At 42.4% G+C, this 27,923-nt stretch overlaps 1 protein-coding gene across 1 annotated transcript; it reads right to left on the reverse strand.

Annotated features, from left to right (window-relative positions):
- SLC36A2 (solute carrier family 36 member 2) lies at positions 1-27,923 on the reverse strand. The gene is made up of 10 exons (XM_058544419.1): positions 27,696-27,923; positions 24,537-24,627; positions 23,615-23,703; positions 22,973-23,068; positions 21,019-21,103; positions 17,922-18,140; positions 16,438-16,536; positions 6,777-6,943; positions 4,591-4,760; positions 1-2,123 (listed from the first exon to the last, which is right to left on the reverse strand). The coding sequence occupies exons 1-10, from the start codon at positions 27,857-27,859 to the stop codon at positions 1,852-1,854; spliced, it is 1,452 nt and encodes a 483-aa protein (XP_058400402.1). The 5' UTR covers positions 27,860-27,923; the 3' UTR covers positions 1-1,851.

The following is a 27,923-nucleotide window of genomic DNA, read 5'->3' on the forward strand; positions in this document are numbered from 1 at the left end:
AGGACTCAGGAATTGGGGCAGACACTCCCTCCCGTCCCCCTATCTTCCCTAGGTTGCACAGGGAGGATGACAGTTGAAAATAAACAGACAGGGCTTTTTCAAATGTTCTCTTAAAACTGAGGCTGAAACAAGCACGAGTCACTCCCATAAACCACAGAGAGTACGACGAGAAACTCCCTCCCTGGGACTATAGATGTGCCTATAATATCTACTCGGTTATCTAGGGGCATCTTCCCAATTTTAGAGGGGAGGGAGGGAGCAAACATCACCAAGAAGGTTGAGGTAGTGTCTCGGGTTGACTGGCCCCTGGCTGCCAGCCAAAGTCAGACATGAGAAAAGACACTGGAATGTCAAGGCAGCAGGACTTAGTGGAAGGAGGGCCAGATGCAGTGTTGGGAGACCCCAGTCTACTCAAAATCCAGCTCAATGGCACCACCTGTGGAAAGTCATCCTCAGTACTCCAGAGCAGGTAGTGTCCCCCTGCCTTTATAAGGACCTATGATGGTATCAGCTTAGTTGATTACCTGTCATTCTTCCCAGTGGACAGTAGACTAGCTTCCTGAGGGCAGGGATTCTTTTCTCACTCATTGGTGCATCTCCTTTAGAGTGATTTATCAGTTAGCTTTTGCTGCTTAAAAACTCGCACACCTTTTGACTTAAAACCACAAACATTTATTATTTCTCACAATTCTGTGGGTCATCTGGGCAATTCTCATGGTGTGGGTCAGCTTGACTGGAGCTGGCTATAGTCTAGGATGGCTTTACTCATGTATCTGGAAGTCAGCAGGCTGATTGATATGGGGGACAGGGTTCGACTGGGATGATTCATTTCTATTCCACATGGTCTCTCTCCTCCACTGGGATAGCTTAGTCTTGTTTACCTGGTGGTCTTGGCTCCACAACACAGCAAGAGATGAAGGTCCCGATACACAAGCCATCACCAAACCTCTGCTTGCATCACACGTACTAATGTCCTATTGACCAAAGCAAGTCACAAGGCCAAGACCAGATTCAAGGGATAGAGATATAAATTTCATCTCTTGATGGGAGGAGCTGCAAAGTCACATTGTCAAGAGGGATTTGTGGCCATTTTTGGAATCTACTACAAGAACTATGCTTGGCACACAGTTGGTAATCAAGAAGGCTTGTTGCAAAAATTAAGAGGTAAATAATGCCAAATCGGGTCATTGTCCACCCCTTTCTCCTCTGCCATTGGCACATCTACTTCCATGCTTCCCATCCATTGTTGGGATCTTTGATCTGGGACAAAACTTTAACCACTGGTTTAGAAAGTTTATTGCTCTTGACTTAAATATGATGGCTCCTTTCTGTCTGAGAGTTGCAGCTCACATTGGACCTCTTGGCCCTATCCATCTTGACGCTGGAGCTGTGCACACCTTGCTGGATTATAGATTATATCCTCAATCCTAGTCTTTGCTCTTTGAACAGATCTGGAAAAGGGGGAACCCTTTGTCTACCAAATCAGGGTCAGCCTTAGCTGGCTGCACTTCCTTCTGCCAGTTGCTGCCATATGGGTGCCCCCTGGTGGTTTCTTCTTCATAGCCCCACTCAAGGTATGAAATTCATCCTGCAAATTGCCAAAAAGTTGGATGGAATCAAGAGGCTTCCATGGGAGAGCTCCCAATGTAGTGGAAAGCGAGAGAAGGAAAGAAAAGAAACAAACAAACAATTTAAAAATTACCATCTAGACCTAGTACCTGGTGAGTCCTTGCTTGTTTCACCATGACTTGGCCCAGAGAAAAGGGAAAGCAGCAAAATAAAGACAATGCATATAGAAGAGATCCATATCATTAAAAGTCAGGTGCTGGTGGGTAAGGAGCAGTGCTGTCCTCATTGAAAAAAAATGGTGGAGTTGGAAAAGGTGAGATGGTCTGTTGGCTGGATCAGATCATCCAGGGCCTGGTAGGTCCCCACCACGAGGCCCACGAAGCCCAGGATGCTGATCAGAGCGTCCTTGATGATGGTGAGGGGGCTCATGCCCTCCGAGTAGTAGGTGGTGATCTCCAAGAGTGGTGGGATGATGAGGGCCAGGGCACTGCTGCTCATGGAGCCCACCAGGGAGAGGACCAGGTCCAGACGGGGGATGAGGATGGCCAAGATGCCTGCAGGAGAGGATATGGGATAGATGGATCATCCCAGGATTAGCCATGCTTTTAAAGTTTCTTTTTAGAATCCTTTTCTTAAAACATAAACTCCTTGTTTCTCATACATTCAGTTACATAAAGAAACCGTTGAAAGTCCTGTCACACCCCCAATAACATTCAGTGGAGGTTACACATTAAAAATTTGGTATGTCTCGTAATCATGTTTCAAATATACACATTGATACTGTTGGAAGGAAAAACTTTCCCTCTACCCACGTAGGTTCAGTAATGGGGGCCTGCGAATTTAACTGACACTAGACAGATTAACAGGAGAAAAGACAAAGTTTATTCAGTCTAGGGAGCCTTCAGATGAACTGGCCAAAGACAGAGCTTCATATACCCGTTTCATAAGGAGAAAGAGAGGGGCAGAAAGAGCTTCTGCACAAGAGCAAGGAGAAGGCATGACAGTTTCAGATGAAGTTTATTTAAGCAATTACTCAGTCTGCGATGATGGCTAGTCTCCTTTCTGTCTGAAAACCTCCCAAAGAGGGGATTTATGGCTGCTGTTTTTTTTTTTTTTTTCCTGTGGCTGCTGTTTGTTCAAACGTTTTTAGCTTAAAATAATTTTTACACCACTCAGGTGAATTTTGAATCCCTACGTAGTCAACAATGATTAAGCTCTTACTTAATAAATAACACTTAAATAACAGTGCTGGAAACTGTTTTGGGATATATCAATGTACAAAACAGACAAAAATTTAAAAAAACAACCCTGCCTTCGTAGAACTAACTTTGTAATAATTAACATGACTACAAACACCTCTTAAGTGCAAACAATTAGAATCTGAAATTATTTATAGGAAATATTTATAGGGGTCTTCAGTTGGAACAAGATCGCAGGATCTCTTTAAAAGAGTGTCATCTCCAGGTGTTACATACATGTCAGAAAACATCTAACAAAAACACAAAAAGATAAAGATCTTGAAATTATATTTTTTTAGTAGGATGTTTTACAGGCCTGGGCTTTTTTACATATTTTATTTTACTTGATGAAAAATTTTCACCAAGGCAGCCCAAGCCTCCCCCAGGCCTCCTGTGGAGGAAGTGTGTGGTATAACAGAAGGAAAACAGGTCTGGACGTCAGAATGCTGGTTTCTCTTCATGGGGCCTTTGGTAACTCTCCACCTCTTAGCTTGCTTCCTCATCTGCAAAATGGGGGTAAGCGATACCTGTCCTTTCAGGTATTATGGTTCATACTACAAATGGTGTTAAAGTTTTAAATGAGTTAATTGATGCAAAGCATTCTGAAAAGTTATCTCTATTATTATTTCAATTTATTTACTCATATGCACTGATTGGGGCAATGCATGCAGAGACCGTAGTTTTAGGCTTCAGGAATCATCTTCATATTTGGGACAAATTCCTTGATCTCTCTGCAATCTGTAAGGTTCTGAATGGTAGTGTCTCTGCCTCCTGGGGTAAACTGGGGACAAATCACTTCAAACGAAGACAATCAGTATCCAATGAATTATAGAGGCTGGTTTACAGCAAAAAGCCACAATCTCCCTGTGGGAGATTCTTTGATCACAATTAAAAGGAAGCTTAGGGACAGCTGGGCCATGGTCACACTCATTGCAGGAATCTCTATCATCTCCTTTGCCCCAGCAAAAATACTTGCAGAAACAGGACACCCCGGATCATGGGGCCTGGAACATGGGGAGGGTTGTGAGGGGGCGAGTGAGCTGAAGTCAACATGTGAGCACGGGCCCGTCCACGGGGCAAGTCCAGGTGACTGCTGCCAGTGGAGAATGTGACCCTAGGCTTGCCAAATCATTTTGTTTTGTTTCCCAAAAAAATTAGAAATCTGGATTTGTGTGTGAGATCTCCCACATTTTTAATGTGGGCCCAAATTTCTGCAACATTGTGAGGGTCAAACAACAGCTCTGCTGCCGGATTAGACTCACTGGCCGCCATATTCAACCTCTGTCCTGGAGGTGAAGGGCGCTGGCTCTGGACTTAGATGAACTGGGTACAAATACTTCCTCTGCCACTTCCTGGGCAATTGCTTATCGCTCCCTGCTTCAGTTTTCTCATTTGTAAAGTAGGGTTTTTCAGAGTCTTACCTCAGAAGAGTTCCTGCAGGACTAAGTAAAATACTATGAAACATGGACTAAAAAGAGCTTAGCACAGTGGCTGGCACACAGTATGTGTTTAATAAATATCAGCTCTTATCATTTTGATTACTGTTCCATAAGCTGTGTCACTCCCTCAGGCTAGACACCAGTAAATCTGTCTAATTAAGGACATGTAAGAATTAGGTTGTCTCTGAGGCTTAAACAAGTTACTAGTTGGAAAGCTGCAGTACGGTCCCTGAAATACAGTTAGTGCTCAATCAATGCTGGTCATCAGGACTATCCTTTACCATCTGGCGGATTCCCGACAGACCTCAGGAAGAGAGCAACATTTCGCTCTGCCTTCTACTCACATGTCAGGCAGACCAGGGCGAGGCGGATGGATAAGTCCAGAGGCAGTGCCCAGTGCTTGGACACCCGGGAGACGGCGAAGGGGATGATGATTTCTGCAGGGACGTAGAACTGCAGGGAGTAGGTGCACAGGATGCCAAAGACATAGAGGAGCTTGACCCACTGGTACAGCCTGCAGGACAAACCAGAGCGATGCTCTCTAAGGCCACCATGCTCTGATACCCGGTCTCCTCGGAGCATTAACCTCTAAACTTGGGCTGCAGTTTCCTTGTCTGGAAATAACGGGGCAGGGCCTTCTAAGAGCCAAGACGGAGTAATGGCAGAGCACGCAGTGAAAATAGAGTGAAGCATCACGGATTTGAATGGAAACAGTGACAGAGTTATCTCTAAATAAAAGGAATCTTGAGCACGGGTATATACAACATCTTCACAGACCACTATCACTTGATGCTCAATTTTAGATTTTAGAAAGAGAGGCTCAGGCCAGGTATCTTGCCCAGGGAGACACAAGCAATAAGTGGTGAAGACCAAAAACCCTAGAAGAAAACTCTAGAAGACTCTGATCCCTTGTGATCTCTGTCAGTCCTGAGGAATTCTCTGGATCCCCCGAAGCTCTTGGCACATAACAGGCCCTCAACAAATGCTTCTAGTAGGTTGAGAGAAGTGCAGAATCCCGAATCCTTGGGGGAAGAGGCAGTCTACAAGTAGGGTTGTGTTGTGGGGGTTGGGGGATAAAAGGAGAGGCAGGGTTACTTGCAGGCCTCAGACTAGGGGAAAGAGAGCATGTGACAGGGGATGTTGAGTTTTATCAAAGCCTTTTTGACCTATGGAGATATGACTTTTTTCCTTTAGTCAACTAAAGTGGTAGACGCATCTCCCATGTTTAATAAATCTGTGTGCGTGTGTGTGTGTGTGTGTGTGTGTGTGCGTGTTTAGGCCATTCCTTAAAAAGGGTAACTTCCACGTTTCTGTGTTTCTTGGTCACACTAGTCTTGCTGCCTGGAAACACCATTTTCCATCCGTCCAAACTCCACTGATTTTTTGAAATTCCTGTCTTTTGAGTAGGTACTACATGCCAGATAGTTTTAGACATGCCCAACTTAATCCTCATGACAACTCTGCTTTATAGATGAGAAAAGCAAAGGTCAGAGAGGTTAAGTAAATCATCCATGACCACAAGCTAGGAGGCAGTGCAACTGGGACTTGGACCCAGGAGTACCAGAGTTATCCTTGTTCGGACAGAGTTGGACAAGTTTCCTTATTGTCACATCCTGATGTACTTTCTTTCCTTGGAAGTCCCCAAGGCCTCTTTGCTACTCTGGAGGGCTTTTTCTTCTGTCCTATGTTATATTAGTGTATATACACTATCTATCCCTCCCCATTCCCACTGGATCACGAGCTGGAGAAGGTAGGGAAGCTCAAGATCACAGTCTACTCACATCAGCACCCTCCACACCCCATGTGCCTAGACTGGCATCTGCAGTAAATGATTGATGAATGACACTTATCAGCTTGAGAAAGGAGCTCCATTTAGGCAAGTTAAGCCTTCAAGTGATTCTTAAAAAGACAGGCATCCTGTAATTAATGACATGCCTCAGTGGGGGAGAAAAGGCTGCACAATGTGATCCAGGGTCATGGGTCTGTTTAGATACGGCACTGTTGAAGTCTGGGTCAGCTAACTGTTGCATGAATTGGGTGCATTTGAACATAAAACTTTTACAGTGGTCTGCCCTAGTTGGTTCCTGTTTTACTACTTTTTCATCCCAGCTACTCCGACTTGGCAGATGTGCACCATTGGGTGTGGCAAGCAAGACTTGGTAACACAGCCTTAGTAAATGTAATTGGAGGTGTTGCCACCCACCGATTCTGCTCTCCGTATCTCTTGCCCTCCCCTAGCGCCCCTCCCTTCTCTCCTTAGGTGACCGAGGACTCTCACTTCTTCCCTCTCTTCCTAAATCATGTTCTTCTTCATACTAAGCTATCAAGGCGTCACTCAACATGGTAGGCTGTTGTTGAAGGAAGAGCCCTCTGGACAGAGAATCCAGAGCCCAGGGTTCCAACAGCAGCTCTGCTTCTCACTGTGGAGGCCCTCTAGACCTCAGCTTGCATCTGTGGAAGGGAGGGAGAAGTAACCTACATGTTCCCGTCTAGCCCCGAGTCCCCATCCCTTGAGGGCCTGTGAAGTTACCAGCAGTTGGGCAGGTTAAGGGTTATGCTGGCCTTGATGTCATTTCCAAACCGCAGGTAGCCCAGAGCCCCGATGCCAATGTACATGGCAGTGATGATGGACATTCCCAAATACAGGATGGCTGGGAAGTGGCGGGCATCCTTCATCTTGTTTTCCAGAGGCAGAACCTAAGAAATATCACAGTGTAAGAAGAGAAGGGGAGAAAGCAACATGAACATAAAGAAGAAAGGCATGCCACTTCTGGCTATATATCCAGAGGAACTGGAAGCAGGGACTTGAACACCTATGTTCACAGCAGCATTATTCACAATAGCCAAAAGGTGAAAGCAACCTAAATGTCTACTGAACGGATAAACAAAATGTGCACACACAAAATATACAAAAGTATATTATTCAGCCTTAAAAAAGAAGGAAATTCTGGCACATGCTACAGCATGGATGAACCTTAACGACATTATGCTAAGTGAAATAAGACAGTCACAAAATGACAGAAACTGCATGAGTCTATTTACATGAGGTACCTGGAGTAGTGAAATTCATAGAGTCAGATAGTAGAATGGTGGTTTTCAGGGACTGGGGGCAGTGGGGGGGGCGGGGCGGAATGAGGAGTTATTGTTTAATGGGTACAGAGTTTCAGTTTTGCAAGATGAAAAGAGTTCTGGAGATGGATGGTGGTGATGGTTGCACAATAATGTGAATGTACTTAATGCCAATGAACTGTATACCTAACAATAGTTAAAATGGTAAATTTTATGTTGGGTATATTTAAGGTAAGATGGTAAATTATATATTAGGTGATTTTATGTTATGTATATATAAAGAAAAAGAAAGAAAGAAGGAAAGGAACGCCTGGAGTTACAACATGAGCCCTGGACCATTCCGAGCTGGAGGGGCCCCTCAGACTGTCCACACCAAGGAGCTCAGCCCCCTGGGGCATCCCAGTCTGGCCAGCAGATGCATTGTGGTCAGCATAGGTTTTAGACAATGGAATATGAATGCCTTTAGGACAAGATTCTTCCCCCATTCACCAGGCACTCTTCTCCCCTCACACTGACATATATCTGGCCTGTGGGGCATCTGAAGGTCACTTCTGTCTAGGAACAAGCCCTCTGGCCTCTCATCCCATAAATTCCTCCTCAGGCTTCTATTGGCCAAGAGCACACCCCCACCTTCTCCTTCTCCTTGATCAGGCTGTGGGCTAAGCATACTATATGCATCAATGGGCCGATCTGTGCCTCAGTTTCCTTATCTGAACACTTACCTGTTGGAATTTTTTGGAGAATTACGTGAGGACTGTAACGGCACACTGTAAGGGCTTAGTAAATGCTAGCTGTTATTATTTTTAATACTGTGAAGACCACAATTCTATGAAGCTGGTACTTGTATAATTCTTATTTTACAGATGAGGAAAACAGGCTCTGAGGATGAAGTAACTTGCCCCAGGTTACACAGCTTGAAAGTGCCAGAGCCAGGCTGCAGACCAGGGCTGTCCACCGAAGTCTAAGTACTGGCTTCTACTCAATCTTGCCTGTTTCCTGCAGCATTGGGCATGTTTGTTATCAGTAGGAACTTAGCATCTATTCCTTTGTGCTGTTAACTCCTTTTTTGTCCTACACGCACCTCCTCCCACTGTGCATATGGAAGATGCTTGAGGAGGGTGCCATGTGGGGGTCATTGCTGTGCCTTTCCACCTTCTTCTGGGCTAAGAGCAGGTTCTTAGCTGCAGTGGGTGCTCAGGAAAATGTCCAAGGGGATTACGTGGAGAGCAGAGAATCCAACATGAGCTTTCCTACCATGCAATACGTTTTTGCTGCATAAATTCCCCAGGCTAAAAATGATCTTTTTACAAGGCCAGATCATACAAAGTAGCTGTTTTCTCCCTCTCTCTCCTTCCACAATCAATCAAAGAGATAAATGGCCATTCACACAAAGTGTGAATGGGAAAGGTCCCTGGGCTGGGAGTGAGGAGTACTTGGTTTTAGCCACAGCTGCAGCAGATTCTAGCTGGCGACCTAGCTCAAGACCCTTTCCCTCTTTGGGACTTGGCTCCTCTTCTGTAATATCCAAGACTGGGCTCGCAGATTTCTAAAGATAATTAGAACTCTGATACTAATAATCATTAGCACACAGTAGGTGTTCAATAAGTACTTATTGAACAAATATTGTCATTTTATAGTTGGGGAATTAGAGTTCAGAGACTAGCCCATGGTCAAAGTAAGATTCCCGCACATTCTTCCTCCAAAGTCATTTGCTCAACCACTGCACTCTGCTTTTTGCCATGACTGTCCAAAATTCTAAATATAAAGTGCTTCCAGTTCCATTAAGATGGTGTAAGCACACTCCACCATATCTTTCTCACAGATTAAAACTAAAAACCCTGGCAGAATACGTAAAGCAACTATCCATGGACTCTGAAAAGTAAATAATAGCAGGTACCATTATGGCAGTGAGTGTCCTGACTTTTTTCTTCCTGTATCTCCTAGTTTAGACTCAAGGGGAGCCCAAATCCTAGAATTATGCTGTGGATACAGACAGAAAAAATCCAAGAGAAACCATCTTTCTGGCCAGAGGACCTAGAATAGGGGCCCCTGAGGGACACAGAGTATAGAGAGAATCTCTATTTTTCTGTTTCCTTTTTCACTTTCCAGGCCACACCCCCCCAAGGCAAGTTCCAGTCACAAAGCAGCATTCTGGTGTACCAGTGACCATGGTGGTCACACAGGCATCTAAAATCTGAGATAGCATTCTTCTTTCTGAGCAGAGGAACTAGCAAAAGGGGCTTTGGGAGTCCAAAGAGTGTGGGGAGAATCAGGACTGGCTATATAATTTGTGGGATCCAGTGCAAAATGAAAATGTAGGGCCTTTTGGTCAAAAATCAAGAATTTCAAGATGATGAAAGCAGAGCATTAAACCAAGTGTGGGATCCTTCCAAAGGCAAGGGCCCTATGCAACAGCACAGGTGGCATGTCCAAACAGCTGGCCCTGAAGAAATCCCTATGATTATTTTTAAATTTTTTCCTCCTTCTTTTCTCTCAGTACCTAATCCGAGAGTCAGATCCAGTTACAGGCAGTGCATAGCAGTATAGGGAAGCTAAAACCCTGGCTTTCTAGCCAGAGGGCCAGAAAAAGGTGCCCGTAAATGTGCAGAAAAACATGGAGAGGAAGGAGCTGGAGAAAGTGATCCTCTAAATCTGTGAGCAAAGTCCAGGGCTCAGCCCTCACATGTGTGGAACTGATGTGAAGCATCAAAGCAAAGGCTTTGAAAACTGAACTATTGTATAGACCACACTCTACATCCCAGCCTGGTCCCTGGATGGCACAAAGGCAGGATAGAGCCAAATATCACTGCAAAGGCTTTGAAAACTAACCTGATATTGGAACCAAGGCCCACAGGAGGTGGGTTAGGACTTGTGTTCTGAATCTAGTCAGATTGACTGCTTGCTAAAACCAAAAAATCAACATTCTCCAGAGGATTTTAACAGGCTCCAGAGTCTCAAAAAATGACATTTAAAATGTATAGGGTACAGTCTAAAATTATTCACTATACAAAGAACCAGGAAAATCTCAACAAGTCTCAAGGGAAAAGACAACAGATGCCAACCCTAAGATGACTCAAATGTTGGAAATATCAGATTAAGACTTTAAAGCAGCTATTATAACCATCCTCCATGAAGTAAGGGAGAACATTATTGAAATAAATGAACAGATATAAGTTGAATATAGATATGAATGTTGAATGAAGATATCGAGTTGAATGAAGAAATATATAGAGAGAATGAAGATATAGAGTTGAATGAAGATATAAGTTGAAAATAGATCAACAGGAATTATTGAACCTGAACATAAAATGAGAAAAAAGATTAAAAAAAATGAATAAAGACTCAGAAGCCTGTGGGACATGTATCAAAAGATTTTACATTCAGGTCATTGGAGTACCAGAAGGAGAAGAGAAAGAGATTGGTGCAGAAAAAAATTTTTGAAAAAATAATGGCTGAAAACTTCCCAAATTAGGTAAAAGACATAGATTTACAGATTCAAAAAATTAAGTGAATTTCAAACAGGACAAACTCAAAGAAAACTATACAGATATATAACTATATCAATATGATACAACTGCTGAAAACCAAAGATGAAAAAAAAAAAGAATCTTGAAAGTAACCTGGTGAAAACAACATTTTACATATAACGATTCAAATAACTGCAGATTTCTCATCAGAACCATCGAATGCAAAAGGAAGGGGAATCACATTTTCAAAGTGCTGAAGAAAAAAGAACTGTCAACCTAGAATTCTATACTATGCAAAATTATCTTTCAGGAATAAAGGCAAAATAAAGACGTTCTCAGATGAAAAAAATGAAGAGAATTTGTCACCAGCAGACCTACTCTAAAAGAAATGCTAATGGAGGTTCTTCATGCTGAAGGGAAATGATGAGAGGGAAACCTGTGAATTCAAGAATAAAGAAAGAGCAACAGAAATGGTAATTATCTGGGTAGATATAATAAACTATTTTTCTTCTAGTAAGTTTGTTATGAGTAGATTGTTAAGTATGTATGACTGTTGAAAGAAAAAATCATAACATGGTCTGATGATGTTTTAATGTATTAAGATGTAATAACTATGAGCAATGCAGCATAAAGGGGAGGAAGTACAGGGATCTATATGAGTAAGATATCTATAGTTTACTAGAAATGATAAAGTATTAGCCCTACATAAACTGTGAAAAGATATGTATGTATGTTATAATTACTGGAGCAACCACTAAAAGTATTATAGAAAGAGATATAGCAAAAAATGCAATAGGCAAATTAAAGTAGAATACTAAAAAGTATTCATATAATCCAAAAGAAAGTAAGAAAAGAAAAACAGAAGAAAAGCAAAAGGAAGGATAAAACAGAAAACAAAGAATAAAATTCAGACCTAATAACCATAATAATTATGTAACTGCAAATCATCCAACCACACAAGTTAAAAGACAAAGATGGTCAGATTGGATTAAAAAACAAGACTTAATTATACTCTGTCTGTAAGAAACCCACTTTAAAATAGGTTAAAATTAAAAGGATGGTATATGACAAGAAAAGAAAACTACAGGCCAATATTCTTTATGAATAGAGATGCAAAATTACACAACAAAATACTACCAAACTGAATCCAGCAGCAAATTAAAAGGATTATATACAATGATCAAGTGGGATTTATCCCAGGAATGCAAGGATGATTCAACATATTAAATCAATTAATGTAATACATCATGTTAATAGAATGAAGGGGAGAAAAAAACCACATGATCACTTCAATTGATGCAGAAAAAGCATTTGACAAAATCCGGCATTCTTTTATGATAAAAACAGTCAACAAACAAGGAACAGAAGGGAACTTTCTCAACGTGATGAAGCGCATCTATAAAAAAACCCACAGGTAACATCATAGTTAATGGTGAAAGGCTGAAAACTTTCCCCTAAGATCAGGAATAAGACAAAGATGTGGATTCTCACTATTTCTATTCAGTGTTGTACTGGAAATTCTAGCCAGGGCAATTAGACAAGAAAAAGAAACAAAAGGCATTCAAATTGACACACAAGTTCACACACACACACACACACAAAACTATTGGAGCTACTAAATGAGTTCAGCAAAGTTGCATGATACAAGATCAACATACAGAAATCGGTTGTACTGAACTAGCAGTGAACATTCTGAAAAGGAAGTTAAAAAACAATTCCATTTAACAACAAAAATAATAAAATATTTAGGAATAAATTTGACCAAGGAGATGTACTTGTTGACTTGTAAGACTTGTACACTGAAAACTACAAAACATTGTTTAAAGAAATTAAAGAAGGGGCTGGCTGCACGGCGTAGTGGTTAAGTCCGTGCACTCTGCTTTGGTGGCCTGGGGTTTGCAGGTTAGAATCCCAGGTGCGGACTGACGCACTGCTTGTCAAGCCGTGCTGTGGCAGCATCCCATATAAAGTAGAGGAAGATGGGCATGGCTATTAGCCCAGGGCCAATCTTCCTGAGCAAAGAGAAGAGGATTGACAACGATGTTATCTAGGGCTAATCTTCCTCACCAAAAAAAAAACCAAAAAACAAAAAAGAAATTAAAGAAGACCTAAATAAATGGAAAGACATCCCATGTTCATGGATTGGAAGACAACATTGTAAGACAGCAATACTCCCCAAATTGATCTACAGATTCAGTGCAGTCTCTATCAAAATTCCAACTGCCTTTTTGGCAGCAATGGACAAGCTGATCCTAAAATTTATAGGGAATTGCAAAGAACCCCAAATAGCCAAAACAGTCATAAAAAAGAAGAAAGGTATACGGGACTTAAACTTCATGATTTCAAAATTATTACAAAATTATTATAATCAAAACAATGTGGTACTGGCATAAGGATAGACATGCAGATCAATGGAATAGATTTGACAGTCCAGAAATAAACCTGTACATCTACAGTCAATTGATTTTGACAAGGGTACCAAAACCATTCAATGAGGAAAGAACAGTCTTCTCAACAAATTGTGCTGGAACAACTGGATAACCACATGCAAAAGAACGAAGTTGGACCTTTACCTTACACTACCTACAAAAATTCACTCAATGGATCAAAGGTCTAAATGTAAGAGCTAAAAGTACAAAAACTCTTAGAAGAAAACATAGAAGTAAATCTTCATGACCCTGGATTTGACAATGGATTCTTAGCTATTAAATACCAAAAGCATAAGTAGCAAAAGAAAAAATAGATAAACTGGACTTCATCAAAATTAAAAACTTTTATGCATCAAAGGATACTACTAAGACAGTGAGAAGACAACCCACAGAATGGGAGCAAACATTTGCAAAACATTTATGTGATAAAGGGTCTAGTATCTAGAACATATAAAGAACTCTTACAACTTGACAAACAAAGACAAACCCAACTAAAAATGGGCAAAGGACTTGAACAGACCTTTCTCCAAAGAAAATATACAAATGGCCAACAAGAACATGAAAAGATGCTTAATGTCTTTAGTCATTAGAGAAATGCAAATCAAAACCAAAATAAGATATCTCTCAATAACTACTAGGCTGGCCATAATAAGAATAAAATTTTCTAAAAACCCCGGAAAATAGCAAGTAATAGCAAAGACATGAAGAAATTGGGACCCTTATACATTGTTGGTGGAAATGTAAAATGATACAGCCTCTGTGAAAAATATTTTGGCAGTTTCTCAAAATGTTAAACAGAATTACCATATGACCCAGCAATCTCACTCATCATACCCAAAAGAATCAAAAACCGGTGTTCAAAAAAAACTTATAAGTGAATTTTCATAGCAGTATTATTTATAATAGCCAAAAAGTAGAAACAACCCAAATGTCCATCAACTGACGGATGGATAAACAAAATGTTATGTATCCATACAATGGAATATTATTAAGCCACATAAAAGTATTAAGTATGGATAGTAATGCTAACATGGATGAACCTCGAAAACATTATGCTTAGTGAAAGAACCCAAACACAAAAGGCCATATATTATATAATTCTATTTATATGAAATGTCCAAAATAGGCAACTCCATAAAAAAAAGAAAGCAGGTAGTGGTTGCCAGGGGCTGGGAGCAGGAAGAATGGAGAGTGACTGCTTAATGTATATAGCGTCTCTTTTGGGGGTGATGAAAATTTTTTAGAATTAGATAAGGGTGATGATTGCACAATAGTGTGAACGTACTAAAAGCCACAGAGTTGCATATTTCAAAATGGTTAAAATGGTGAATTTTATGTTATGTGAATTTTATCTCCATTAAAACAAATTAAAAGGATGGAAAAAGATATATCACACAAATACTAATCAAAAGAAAGAGCTCTCACATTTCATAATTTTAAGATAAAGCTTGTGCTATCAAGACATTTTGGTATGCATGAAAGGATAGACACATTGATCAATGAATCAGTAGAGGAAGTCCAGAAATTGACCTATACACATATATCAATTATTTTTTACAAAGATGCAAAGGCAATTCAATGGAGAATTGGTAGTCTTTTCAACAAACGATGCTGGAACAACTGGGCATCCTATTAAAAAAATGAACTTCAAACTATAAACACCTTTAGCAAAAATTGACACAGAATAGTTCATAGATCTAACTGTACAATGAAAACTATAAAATATTTAGAAGAAAATATAAGAGAAAATCTTTGTGATCCTGGGTTAGGCAAAGTATTTTTAGATACAACACCAAAAGTAGTATCCATAAAACTAAAATTTTGATATATTGGACTTTATCAAAATTAAATCTTCTCTGTGAAAGACACTAAGAGAATGAAAAGACAAGCTACAGACTGGAAAAAATATTTGCAAATTATATATCCAATAAAGGATTTGCATTTAGAATATATAAAGAATTCTTAACACTCAACAATAAGAAGACGACAACTCAGTTTTTAAAAACATTTGCAAAAGATTTGAACAGACACTTCACCAAAGAGGATATACAGATGTCAAATAAGCCCATAAAAAGGTGCTCAAAATCACTGGTCATTAGTAAAATGCAAATTAAATCACAATAACTACTACACACCTATTAGAATGGCTGAAATAAAAAAATACTGACAATACATATAAGAACTAGCAAAGGTGCAGAGCAACTGGAATGCTCATACATTCTGGTGGGAATGCAAAATGGTACAGCCATTCTGAAGACCTGTTTGGCAATTTCTTATAGTTAAACATACATTAATATGTGACCTAGCAAACCTACTTCTAGAGAAATGGAAACTTAACGTTCACATAAAAACCTGTATACAAATGCTTATAGCAGCATTATTCATAATCGTCAAAAACTAGAAGCAACCTAAGTGTCCTTCAGTGGGTGACTTGATAGACAAATGTAGTATTGCCCATACAGTGGACACTCAGCCATAGAAAGCAATGAGCAACTGATACACTCAATAACACGGATGATCTTAAATGCAGTTAAGTGAAAGAAGTCAGTCTCAAAAGGTTACCTCCTGTATGATCCCACGCATATGACATTCTGGAAAAGATAAAACAATAGAGACAAGAACAGAAAGTGGTTGCCAGGGGTTAGTAGGTGGGGGGGGAAGTTGACTACAAAGGGGGCAGCATGAGGGAGGTTTTTGTGGTGAAGGAATTGTTCTGTGTCCTGATTGTGGTGCATCTATGACTCTATGCATTTCTCAAAACTTACAGAAATGTACACCAAAAAAAAGGTGAATTGTACTGTATGTAAATTAAACTTAAAAATTATGTATACAGCACTATCCTTCCTCAAGAGTAGAAGTAGAGACTGTATAATATTCCATTATAAATATACAATACTTCCCAGTTTAAAACTCCTTGATGTTTCATAAAATAAATCCTGTAATTTAAATTGTATACCTCCAATTGCCTTGATTTTAAAAGATTAGGAAACACATGTTGATATGAAGATAAATGTTTAATAGACGTATTGGGACAAGAATAAATCTCTGTCTCCTGACTGCCTCTCTGTTGTAACCTACTTTTCTCCTGCGTGTGACAACTGACCCAAGTGAGGCCAGAGGTTCCTTTCTCCCGTGTGCACACAGAAACCCAGAAACCCAGAGCTCCCAGCTCCTGCTCAGAAGGCCACCACAGCACCGGGCAAGTCTACCCCAATTCAAACCTTACCATGCCAATGCTTTCAAATGAAAACATGGCTGTTCCAAAGAAGAGAGGGTAGGTGTTCCAACTTGCTACCAGTGGCAGCCCGCGGGGGTCTGGAATTCCCTAGAGGAGAGAGACCAGGTAAGACATTTACTCTCAAGGCATGTTTGGGCTCCTTTAAGAGGCGGGTATTCTGACAGTAGACCTGAATTTTAAAAAGTGAATGTCAAGAAATTCAAAAAACTTCAAAAGGAAGTAGGCAACAATCAAAGCTGCTTTCAACACTATACAATATCAAAGAGCCAGAGGAAAGAAATATTGAAGTATTGTCAAAGGACTGAAGGATTAGTATCTCACGGAGGGAGTCTGGTTTATCAGAATCCTCCAAAAGAAAATCTTAGTTGGTACCAGCCTAAAGTGCCTTAAGAACACTCTGAATGTACCAGTGGTTATGGGTATTGGAAATTACTGTGACTACAGCTACAGTGATATTCAAGGGGGCCCAAAGTAGTTAGTTAAATATGAAAGCCCCCTTTTCTTCTTCAATGAGCTATAAACTGAAAGGAAGGAAAGTGTGTGGCATATCTGTTTTATGTACCCTGACCTAGAATGTGAAAACAATGACAGAATCATTTCTCTAATTGAGCAACCTCTGGAATAGTCCAGAAATGAATCAGAGGTGGCTATCTTTCATTAGAAAATTCAATTTTGTGGAATTTATCAATATTGCCTTAATGAATACAAGACTTATCAGTAGTTACCCTAAAATATTTGACTAACTTGTTATTTTTACTAAATTCCATGGACAATATAACTTTTTTTTCTTGTGACTTCTGAAAGATAAAAGCATCTGAAAGCTATTAGACATGCCAAGGGGCTTCTGGGTTTAAATTTCTATGTCCATTATAAAATAAAAATTAGGAAGAATAGAAAAGTAGGAAATTGAGGGAAAATCAATATCTGTAGTTCAACCTCAAAAACATTGTAATTTACATTGTGATAGATTTGCCGTGGTCTTTCGAGACTCTGTTTATACCTCTGTGACTAAATATTAGCTGTTTTTTTTTTTTTTTCCCTTGAGTTCCCTAGGGGTAATTTTGGGTGTCTGGAATTGTAGCCTAGAGGATCTAAGACTAAGGGTAATTCAATATGTTTCAGCTGTGGTAGAAGAGCCTGCTATTGATCTGCCTTTTACTGCTCTCCAGCTACTACAGGGATAGTCTATAGTTCACCAATCAAGATGTTTTCCTAGCAAAGCATAACGTTTTTTTAAAAGCCAGAATTTAACATAAAAATGAGTATTGGAGAAGCAAAATGAAAGAGGAGATGTTCAGAAGAAGGAGATTGCATCGAGACGTCTTTGTGGAAGAAATGCTACAATGAGGTGGGCACTAGGCTGAAGAGTGAGGTACACATTTACTGACCCTCAGGGCTGGCCCCAGGTATCAGTCTATCATTGATAACAGGCTGTGCCCTCTGGAGGAGTCAGGCATGTGGTGTGCACTAACCTGGACGATGTACTGGGTGAGGATGACCAGGCTGACCAGCATGCTGATGTTGGCCAGCATGGAGAAGATAGTCAGGAGCCTGAGGTTCCGGACGAAGACCAGCAGCACCAGGAAGGGCAGGAAGGTGAGCATGTAGAGCCGAGAGTCCATGGTGGGCGTCGGAACCACCGTCTCGTTGTAACGGCAGTTGTTGGTTGTGCTATTAACTGCTTCCACTACCTGAGGAAGGAGTGCGAAAAGCAAGATTCAATAAATCTTCTGGCCACATGATTAGCTCAGTGCCCGGCCCACAATCAAAGTCCCTCATAAAGAGCTGGAATGTCCAGGGTCTCAGTGAGTTAGGGTGAATTTAGGACTTCTTATTACAAATCTTTGGCACCATACTTTCTCAAAAGAAGCTGCACAAATAATTTTAGTAAAAAATAAATAATTGGATTTACAGTGGCTGTTTCTTGGCTTTTGGCAACCCAGCATCCATTCCTCCTGATTTTGACTTATTTTTGGTGAATTCTCTCTCACCTGAATACGACCTTGGAGGACGGCAAATCATAATCACATGGCAGAGCTAAGCTAGGGCTTTCACAATCTCTCCCTGGAATCTGAATCTAATTAACAAGCAAAGTGACACAAGGACAGAACTAGAAAAGGGTAAAAATTAACTCTGAGGGGCCTCCCTGCGGAGACTGCTCATCAGTTCTACAATCTACACCCTCCTAGCTGCCCTGGTTCCTCTTCTTTTCAGTGACCCATTTTTTTTTTTAGCTTTCTTTGTCATTTTGGAAGTTAGCCAATATACTTCCACTAAACTTATTTTTTGCTTAAGTTCCCCAGAATCTGTTTCTTTTGCTTATAACCAAAAAAACCATCACTTACTGTTTCTTAATTAGACCAATAGTGGCATTTTGAGTGAGAGAACTCTTTGTGAGGATTGGGCCATTCACTGCAGGACTTTTAGCATCCCTGGATCCCACCCAATAGAAACAATTAGCATCCCCCAATCATTGTGACAAACAAGAAATATTCCCCAGCGCACATTACAAGCACCCGCTGGCAAAGTCGGGGGGGGGGGGGGGCGGGGATGGTACCACCCTCATTTAGAATCAGCATGGCTTAATTAATACAGTCTTATTGTGCAAGCAATACAATCCGTCGCAGAACAATTAGAAACTAGAGTTAGGATAGAAGAAAATGTAAAAGCAGTGATAATCTCAGTACCTGTGGGTAGCCGTGGTAATGCCTTGGAATATATTCATCTATACATTTTCTATACTATATTACAAATTACATGTATTATATGCTTCTTTTTTATTTCACAAGAACTGCAATCATAGCTTACACTCTTATTTTGAAATCTTCTTTTCACTTAACAACACACTATGAATACTTAAATGATCATTAACTCTTGTTTTCTTCTGATTCCCCACTACCATAGGAAAAATACTTAGAACATTAGCGGGGCATTCAAGGCCCTCCATATATGGGCCCCATTCAACCTTGAAGGCTCTTCCTTTCCCAAGGCCCACGCCTTCTTCTACAAACAATTGTATTACCTCTCTTGAGCAAGTCCCATACATTCCTGCCTCCAGGTGTTCACTCCTCCCTTCTCCCACCTTGGCTGCCACCACTTCTCCAACCTGCCCTTCAACACCCAGCTCGGATGCACCTCCTCAAGGGAGCCTTCCCTTGCTCCAGTGATCTTTCCTGCGCCTGTACTTTTCTTCCCCTTCGGTCACAATTGAGCATCCCTGACCTCAGGGTGGTGTTAGTGGTGTCCTGACCCAGCACCAAAATATCATGATTATATTTAACTTTTTATATGTTTTAGAACATATCCCACTTAGCCTGCAAACTCCTCGAGGCAATGCTTGCCTTGTCTCTACAGATGATAAATAAAATTCTGCTGATAGATTAGATTGATTGCTAAGCAGAAATCTGACAATGTGTTTTAAGAGTCTTCAAAAAAACTCTTTGACCCAGTAAATTTTACTTTTAGAAATATATCCTAAGAAATAAAGGGGTATACAAAGACATGTAGAGATTATAATAGAAAAACAGATGATAGTAGAAAAATAAAGGGAAACAAAATATCCAATGATAGAAGACTAAATCACGGCCAATCTGTGTGATAGAATATTATGAAACTATTAAAAATTATATGAAAAAATGTAAGGACATTGCAAAATGCTAACCAGTTAATACTAAGTTAAAACGATAACCACAAGTGGTTGGATTAAGACTAATCTGTTTTGAGAAGCAATATAGCATAGTATTTAAGAACTTGAGCTCTGATGTTAAAAGGCCTGCATTTTAAATCTTAGCTCTGTGACCTTATATGCATTATAGGGTTTATAGCATCAGTTTTCTCATCTGCAAAATGGGAATAACCACACCCTACTCTGAAGAAGTTATGGAGAGAATTAAATGAAGGAAAGCACATAAAATGCTCTGCACTGCACCTGACACACAATAGGAGCCAACTCTGAATGCCTACTATTTTTTTCCTTCTTTCTAATTTTTTTACATTTCCAAATTTCTGGTATTACTATAAACAGAAAAAGAGCCCTAAAGGATAGTTTTCTGTTTTAAGCTTATTGATTGACTAAGGATGGCCTCTGTTATTACTCATTAGTTTGCTGAAATAGCTACAAGATAACTTGAGGTAGATCAAAAGGACTTCCTGGAGATGACTGTTAAGCCATAGAGATTAAGCAACTAAAGGCAGATCAAGATGGCCCAAAGATGAGGTATCATTCACAAAGACCCATATCAGTTCTAGAAGAGTTAAGGATGATTAAGCTCCAAGGCAGGGTGAGTGACAAAATCCAGGGTCCTTCCAGCTCAATTGTAGAGACCAACATTGAGGACAGGTCCAAGATACTGGACCAAGGGTATTGTGGAAAAAGGAACCACTTACAGAAATCTGCAGATATGTGAACTACGAGAAGTCTGGGTTCTTTGCTAACATCTAGTTTAACTTCCTTTGTTGTACTGATGGGGACACTAGGATCCAAAGAGAAGAAGCCATTGGTTGAACAGCTAGCAGAAGACCCTCCTTTTTCATGTTGTTTTCCCACCCACCTTCTCTAGAAGACTTTACCTGTTTTAAATTATCGGCCAGAAACACAATGTACACACAGCAGAAGCCCAGCTGGGTAACTATAAGGAAAAAGATCACCATATGCCTGGAGGAGAGGAGAGAGAGAGAAAGAAAACTTGTTATAAAAGTTGGCTTGTCATTTCCATTTCCGTCCCCAGCGGCTGGTGACCCTATACCAGCACCCTTGGTCCTGCTGCCACATTCAACAATGGGGCAATAAGAAGTAAGGTAACAATAGTTCTTTTAAAAGATGTTTTTCACCCACCCTCGCACTTGCAGCTCAGCAAGTGGTAACATTCTTCCTGGTTGGGAGCCTCCCCCCACACCTGGCTCTGCGGCATTCCTTATAATTGATACTAATTGAAGTAGAGCAGTAGGAAGCAATACTTTTATTAGCTATCATTAACATTTAAAATTTTTTTCTACCATGTGCCAGATACTGTGTTAGGCCTTGAGGATACACAGACAAATAACACATGGTCCCTTCCTCTAGTAGTTTATAGACTAGTGGGTGAGATGGATGAAAAAATATGACACCAAAGGCCGTGATGAAAAGGGCAGTTTATCCAAATTATGGAGCAGACAGTAAGCCTTCTTAAAAAACCAATACCTGAGTGGGAGTTCCTTGGGAAAGGGAAGAAAGAGAAAGAGAAAAAAGGAAAAAGAGGAGGACTGACTTGTTCTAGGTCGTCCCTGAGAGCTAAAAGGTGGGAGGTGCAGCGAGAGGACTTCAGCTCACCAAAGGCTGCATAATGTCTTGGTCTTTTTTTCTCTCTTCTTCTCACTATAAACTCTCTCCCTAAGAGACCTCCTCTGCCCCTTGGCTTCATGGCTGACGACTTCAATTCTGTATCTCCTGCATACAACTACCCACTTGACATCGCCACTTGAAGATCTCTCAGGAACCTCAAACCCAACTTAGCCCAAACAGAAGTCATCAGAAATCTGAGTCCACCATGACTCTTTCCTTTTCCTGCAATCTTGGGATCCAGTTCATGACCAAATGCACTTCTCTCCACCCCTACTGCCATCAGCTTGGTCCCAGCCATTGTTGCCACCTGCCTGGACGTTGTCAATAGCCTCCTCAGGGGTCTGACCAAATCTGTTCTTACTCCCTTACAATCTATTCTCCTTACAGAAGCCAGACAGATCTTTAAACAATGCAAATATGATTATTCCCCTGATTAAAACCCTGCAGTGGTTTCCTTGTTGCTTTTAAGAAAAGAACAAAGCCTTTAACAGGGTCTAAAATGTACAGCTTGATCAGGCCCCCGGCTCCTTCCTCATCTCCATCTCCCTGACTCTCTGCTTTCCAGCTGCCTGGTCTGTCCGTGCCTTGAAACCGCCACGCACTCCTTCCTGCTTTGTACTTTCACAGCTTGCTCTTCCTTCTTCCTGGGAGGCCCTCCAGGCTCCTGCCCACTTTCCCCTAGTAACTCCTCATTCTTCAGAACTCTTTCCTGTGGAACTCATCTCAACTGCTCCATCCTAGGAAGCCCACCCCAGCTTAGCATCTCAGCATCTCCTTACCTGCCTTGCTATCAACTAGTACTTCTCTCCTTCATCATACTTATCCCAGTGGTTATTAACTGTACCCTAAGCTGTTTATTGTCTGTCTTTCCCACTGGACTATGGGGTCTGTGAGGGCAAAGCCTTGCTACCTTGTTCCCCATGGTATTTCCAGGGCCTGGTACATAGCAGCAGCTGGATAAATGTGGTTTAATAAAAAAGTGAATAATATTAAGGCTGCATAGCAAAGGAATGCACACCCTGTTCCTGGAGGTATACGAGGAGGGGGGCTGGATGAGGGGTGTTTTCAATGAACCCCTTCCATGTGGAAAGTCCAACATTCTGTGCCACATGAGCCAGCTTTCCAGGGAAGAAGGCATCTCAGACAGCCGTATTTTGTCTTCCTGTGTCCTACCCCACTGCAGACAAAGCAAGAACAAGGTACCTTCCCCAGTGAGCATGGTTCTGGAGCCAGGCACTGGGGCTGGCTTTTAGTCCGTACATCACTGTATCCCCATAGTCCAAAAACGGCTTGTTAAGCCTGCAGGAGAAAGTGCATATAGTTACCAAGAGGTAGTTTAACCTGAGATCATCTACAGAAAAGTTAAGAGACACACAGCAAGGCAGGACCCAGCTGGAAGGGAAAGAACACTGGGGCAGAGACCCAAGTTCTAGTTCAGGCTTTGACACCTGTTGGTATTTCCTTGGTGGCTTGTTTTCCTTTCCTGTCAAGTGAGGTGGTTATTGCATAACAAGGGCAATAACACACACCTTGCTTGAATACAGTACTTTCATATCTGTCATCCCATTGGATCCTCACGACAGTTCTCTGAGGCAGGGTTAGGCAGGAGTTGTTTATGTCCATTATACAGATGAGCCAAGCAGATAAGCACAATGGCCTGACTGAGATCACCTGGTGAATCATGTACAGAACCTCGCCTTAGGTCCCTGCCCCAAATGCTTTTCTCTTTTTCTTGGCCATGTTGGAGGAAATTAGGTCATCTCTTGTTATGCGTAGGGTGTTTCTGAGAATGTCCCTGAGAACCGAGTACCACAGGAATTGACATGAGGATGCTGTTTTCCTCACCTGTGGCAGAAGCGCTGGGCACACCTGACCAGGATGTACATACAGTGGGTGGAGATGAAGCCAATTGCCAGCAAACTGAGCGGGCCCATCTAGGGGAAGCGGAAGTCAAGGGGCAAGGGAAGAGAGAAGAGAATGGATTTGTGAAGAACATCGTGGGGAGGGATTTGGTAGTGCAGATATCATTCAGGACTCAAAGAACTTTCTTTTTTCTCTTTTTTTTTGAGGAAGATTGGCCCTGAGCTAACATCTGTTGCCAATCTTCCTCTTTTTCTTTTTTCTCCCCAAAGCCCCAGTACGTAGTTGTATATCCTAGTTGTTGGTCCTTCTAGTTCTTCTACATGGGACGCCGCCTCGGTGTGGCTTGATGAGCGGTGAATAGGTCTACGCCCAGGATCCCAACCAGCAAACCCCGGGCTGCCGAAGCAGAACATGCAGACTTAACTGCTACGCTGCTGGGCTGGCCCCTCAAAGAACTTTCTAGCAAACTGGTTTGCAAGCTCTTTTTAGCAGCAACAGCTATTCTTTCAAATATAATCTCAAGCAGTACTCCAATAAAGTACATAAAACAATTACAATGGGATGTTGTGTTGAGAGTAGGGACCCAGAATTCTGACCCTTCGTGGCCTCTGAGGCATCATTGAGAACTAGAACAACTGGAAAACTAGTTCTAGTCCGACCCCTGCACTCTACAAGAGAGGAAACTGAGACTCAGAGAGTGGACATGTGGCTTATCGAGGCCACTCGAAGTCTGTGGCAGAGCCAGAACTCAAACCTAGGCTAGATGTCTAGACTCCAAGTCTGGATCAAGCAGCCTCCCAGGAAGACTGCTCACCGCAAGCCACCATAAACCCTTAGAGCCTTTCCTCCCGCCTCCCTGCTACAATCCAGCAGTATTGGCCCCACCTGCAGCAGCCCCTCTTACCAGAAGGCCCGCGTTCCTCATAGCCAGGGGGAGGCCCAGGATCCCTGTGCCTAGGTTGCCTTTCACCAGGTGGATCAAAGTCTGGAACTCTCTAAAGCAGAGGAAAAAGACGTGAGGACGTGGGTGTGTGGAGGCGAGGCGATCCCACGCCATTCCCTCACAGCATGCCAACAGCTGAGTTAAGCTGGATAGGTGGGCTTCTGGCCATCTTGCAGTCCCCACGGCCTTGCCTGGCACCTCAGGGTCTCCTGTAGAGTGACCAAGCACCCCAGTTTGCCCAGAACTGTTCCTGGTTTTAGCAGCTAACACTCAATATATGCCATTATAACACTTACTATTTAACAGACACTATGCTAAGTACTTTACATGTATTATTCCACTTAATCCTCTTTTCATGACAAGGAAGTAGGTTATTGCCTTTATTTTGCAGATGAGGAAATTGAGGCATAGAGGTTTTTTTAATGACTTGTCCGAAGATGTATTGGGGATTTGAAACCAGGACTGCTTCGGAGTCCCTCTTCTTCACCCCATCTCTACTGCCTCCCAAAATAGGCCCAGACAGATGAGTCAAGGGACAACCCTATTTCATAACTGAGGACACTGAGGTTCAGAGAGGAGGCAGTGAACAGCCCAAGGTCGTAAGACTAGTAGCAGAGACAGGATTGAACTCAGAGTAAAGGGCAGGCAGCAAAGGGAAATCATTGTGACTTCTGAATAAGTAGATCAGGTGACTTGGGTTCCCAGATGGGTCTGTTGGGACAGGGTCCCTTGGGGAGTGGGCTCCAGAGGAATTTATTTTTTCCTCAGGCCAAAACATCAAGCTGGTGAATGCCATGTCTCCTCCCACTCCAACAAAAACAAAAACTCAAACTCTTGCTTCAAGACAGATGTGAAGGTGATCAGAGGACAAGGTCTAACCCCTCAGGGGTAGAGTTCCAGGGACATATACGATTTGCTGGTGAATTACAAACCGAACCTATCTCTACATCTCTTTGTACCTGGACCAGGTTAAACCAAGGTGAGTATTGGGTTTACATCCACAAGGTTTAGAAACCATGGAAATTCCCCATGAGAACCTTCCAGCAAGGAGGTTTATTCTGAAGAGCGGCAGAGGTATACTGGAAGGAGCCTGGTCTCTGAGGTCGGACAAACCATGGATTAAAAGTCAAGGCCACTACTTAACTAGCTGTGTCATCTGGGGCAATGTGTCCATTTTGCTGAGCATCTGTGAATGTTGGGAGGAATGATATTTTGAAAGAACTGCCCCAAACACCCATATCTTTACATGAAATCCCTAAATCTGCTGGCTTCCTGAGGATCTGCCCATTGATTTGTTAAGGGTTAAAGAGAACAATTAGGGGAGAAGGGTGGGGAGAAGGGGGTGGAGAGTCTCCGCGTGCCTTTCTCTCTCCCTGTGGGTGTCAACATCGCTGACAGAGCGCTGCGCCCTACAGCCCTCCAATGATGGGTTTGTTTTGCAGCTAGGAAAGGGTCAGCGGGTCACTTTGGAAGTTTCTAACTAAAGGACTTAGGAAATCAGATTTTAACTTTGGGCCACTCAGCCAACTTAATAACTTAGTGTGGTTAGTTGTGCAAAGCACTGGGCAGGGAGGCAAGAGACCTGGGTTCTAGCCCTAACTTCTTTGGTGACCTTGGACTGTCATTGTATTCACAGCAGCTTAGGGCACTGTGCTTGAGGGCTTTATGTGCAAATCACCTTTGCAGCCATCCTAGGAGGAGCAAACTGTCATTTCACAAGAGAGAGACTGGGGGACAGAGAAGTTCTGTCACTTGCTCAAGCTGATAGGCAGCTAAAAGGGAATTGGAACCCAGGTGAGCTGACCCCATAGGTACCATGCTTTCCCGACCTGTTCACTCCTTCACTCCAAGCCATGAGGGCCCCTCTAGTTCTTACATGCTTTGTCTTTTTGATTCTTAAGTACCTGAAATCGCCACCAAACCCTGTGTCAGTTCAGGGCACAAGAGCTAGTTGGTTCCCCCAAGGCCTTTGATTGAGAAATATCCCTTCTCAGCAGTGGATGGCCCCAAGGCTTGGAAAGCTCACCCTCAGGGTCACGAGTTCTTAGCAACCCTAAGACTAGCCCTAGGGCAAGTGAACCATGTCCTAGTGCCAGACATTGTGTCCATTTCTAAATTGTCCTGCAGGGTGGCAACGGAAAGTGGCATTACCTGCCCCTTATAGTAACTTCTCCCTCCTTGCTGCACACCCCCTCACCCCGCCCTTCAGATTTAATTTCCAGGCAGCCTCCTTAAATTCACATTGCCACCAGTTTATCCCTGTTTTTCATATGGGGAAAGCAAGGCTTAGAGAAGGGAAGGAGCAGAGTCACAACTTGAACGCAGGTGTTCTTTCTAGTATACCAATGGTGTCCAAATTTTCTTCTTAAAGCAGCAGAACTTTCACCACCATGCCACCCCATCCATTCTTCCTCAGTCATCTAGCTACTCTGCTTGAGTGATGGAGGCGAAGGGGGCTGGAGCCCTGTACCTTGGCTTCCCCGCCTAAAGTCATTCAGTAGATCCCTCCTTGTCACAGTTTGAAAGCCTTATGAGTGATCCCCCCCAGCCGCCAAACACACTCCCAGGAGGTGGAAGGAACTAGACTCTTCCACATGTTGTGCTTTTGATGGCATCACTGCAATTCTCAATTGAAGCAGAGGCTGGGGCGTCTGCAGAAGGAGGCAGGGAGGAGGCAATGTTTGTTGTCAGTGAGGACACTGTGGGTTTATGCTCAGGTCTCACCTTCTGCTCCAGGAAGTTGGGATTCTGCGCACCGCCCCCAACATCATCAGGATAGGCCAGGGGCAAAACTGACTTTAGGGCCAGCACTGGATTCTAGCCCCCATTCTGCCAAGGAGCCAGTGCGTGACCTGAGGTAATTGGGCCTTAGTTTGCCCAGGTGCATATGTTGGGACTGGATCCCTATATCCCTAAGGGTTTTCTGACAGTCTCCACTCCTGCCCCTTTAAGCTCTCACCTTGACTCAGCCTCTGACTGCACCTTTGCAACCTTGGTTTCTCCATCTGCACAATGGGTTGGGAATCGGACAGCTCCCCAACCACCCCCGCCCAGGGTTTTTGCCAATGCAAGCTTCCAGGCTGCAAGGCAGAAGTGGGGATGGCAGAAAAGAGCACTCACGTTATGCCCTTGGTCTTCTGCGAGTCCGGCAACTCAGAAGGGCTTCCATTCAAGAAACTAGGGTCCTTGTTCTGCAGCCTCTTGGCACTTTCAGGAGAGGACCTGCGGTCCAGTTTGAGGTCAACAGCTCCCTGGGCACCCTGGGCACTCTTTGTCACAGGCATGACTGCTTCAAAAAGAGAGGGCTCCAGTGACGACGAGGTCTGAGCTGAAGGAGGCAAGCAGGAA

This window comes from Diceros bicornis, chromosome 1 (assembly GCF_020826845.1).
Source record: "Diceros bicornis minor isolate mBicDic1 chromosome 1, mDicBic1.mat.cur, whole genome shotgun sequence".
Classification (NCBI taxonomy): domain Eukaryota; kingdom Metazoa; phylum Chordata; class Mammalia; order Perissodactyla; family Rhinocerotidae; genus Diceros; species Diceros bicornis.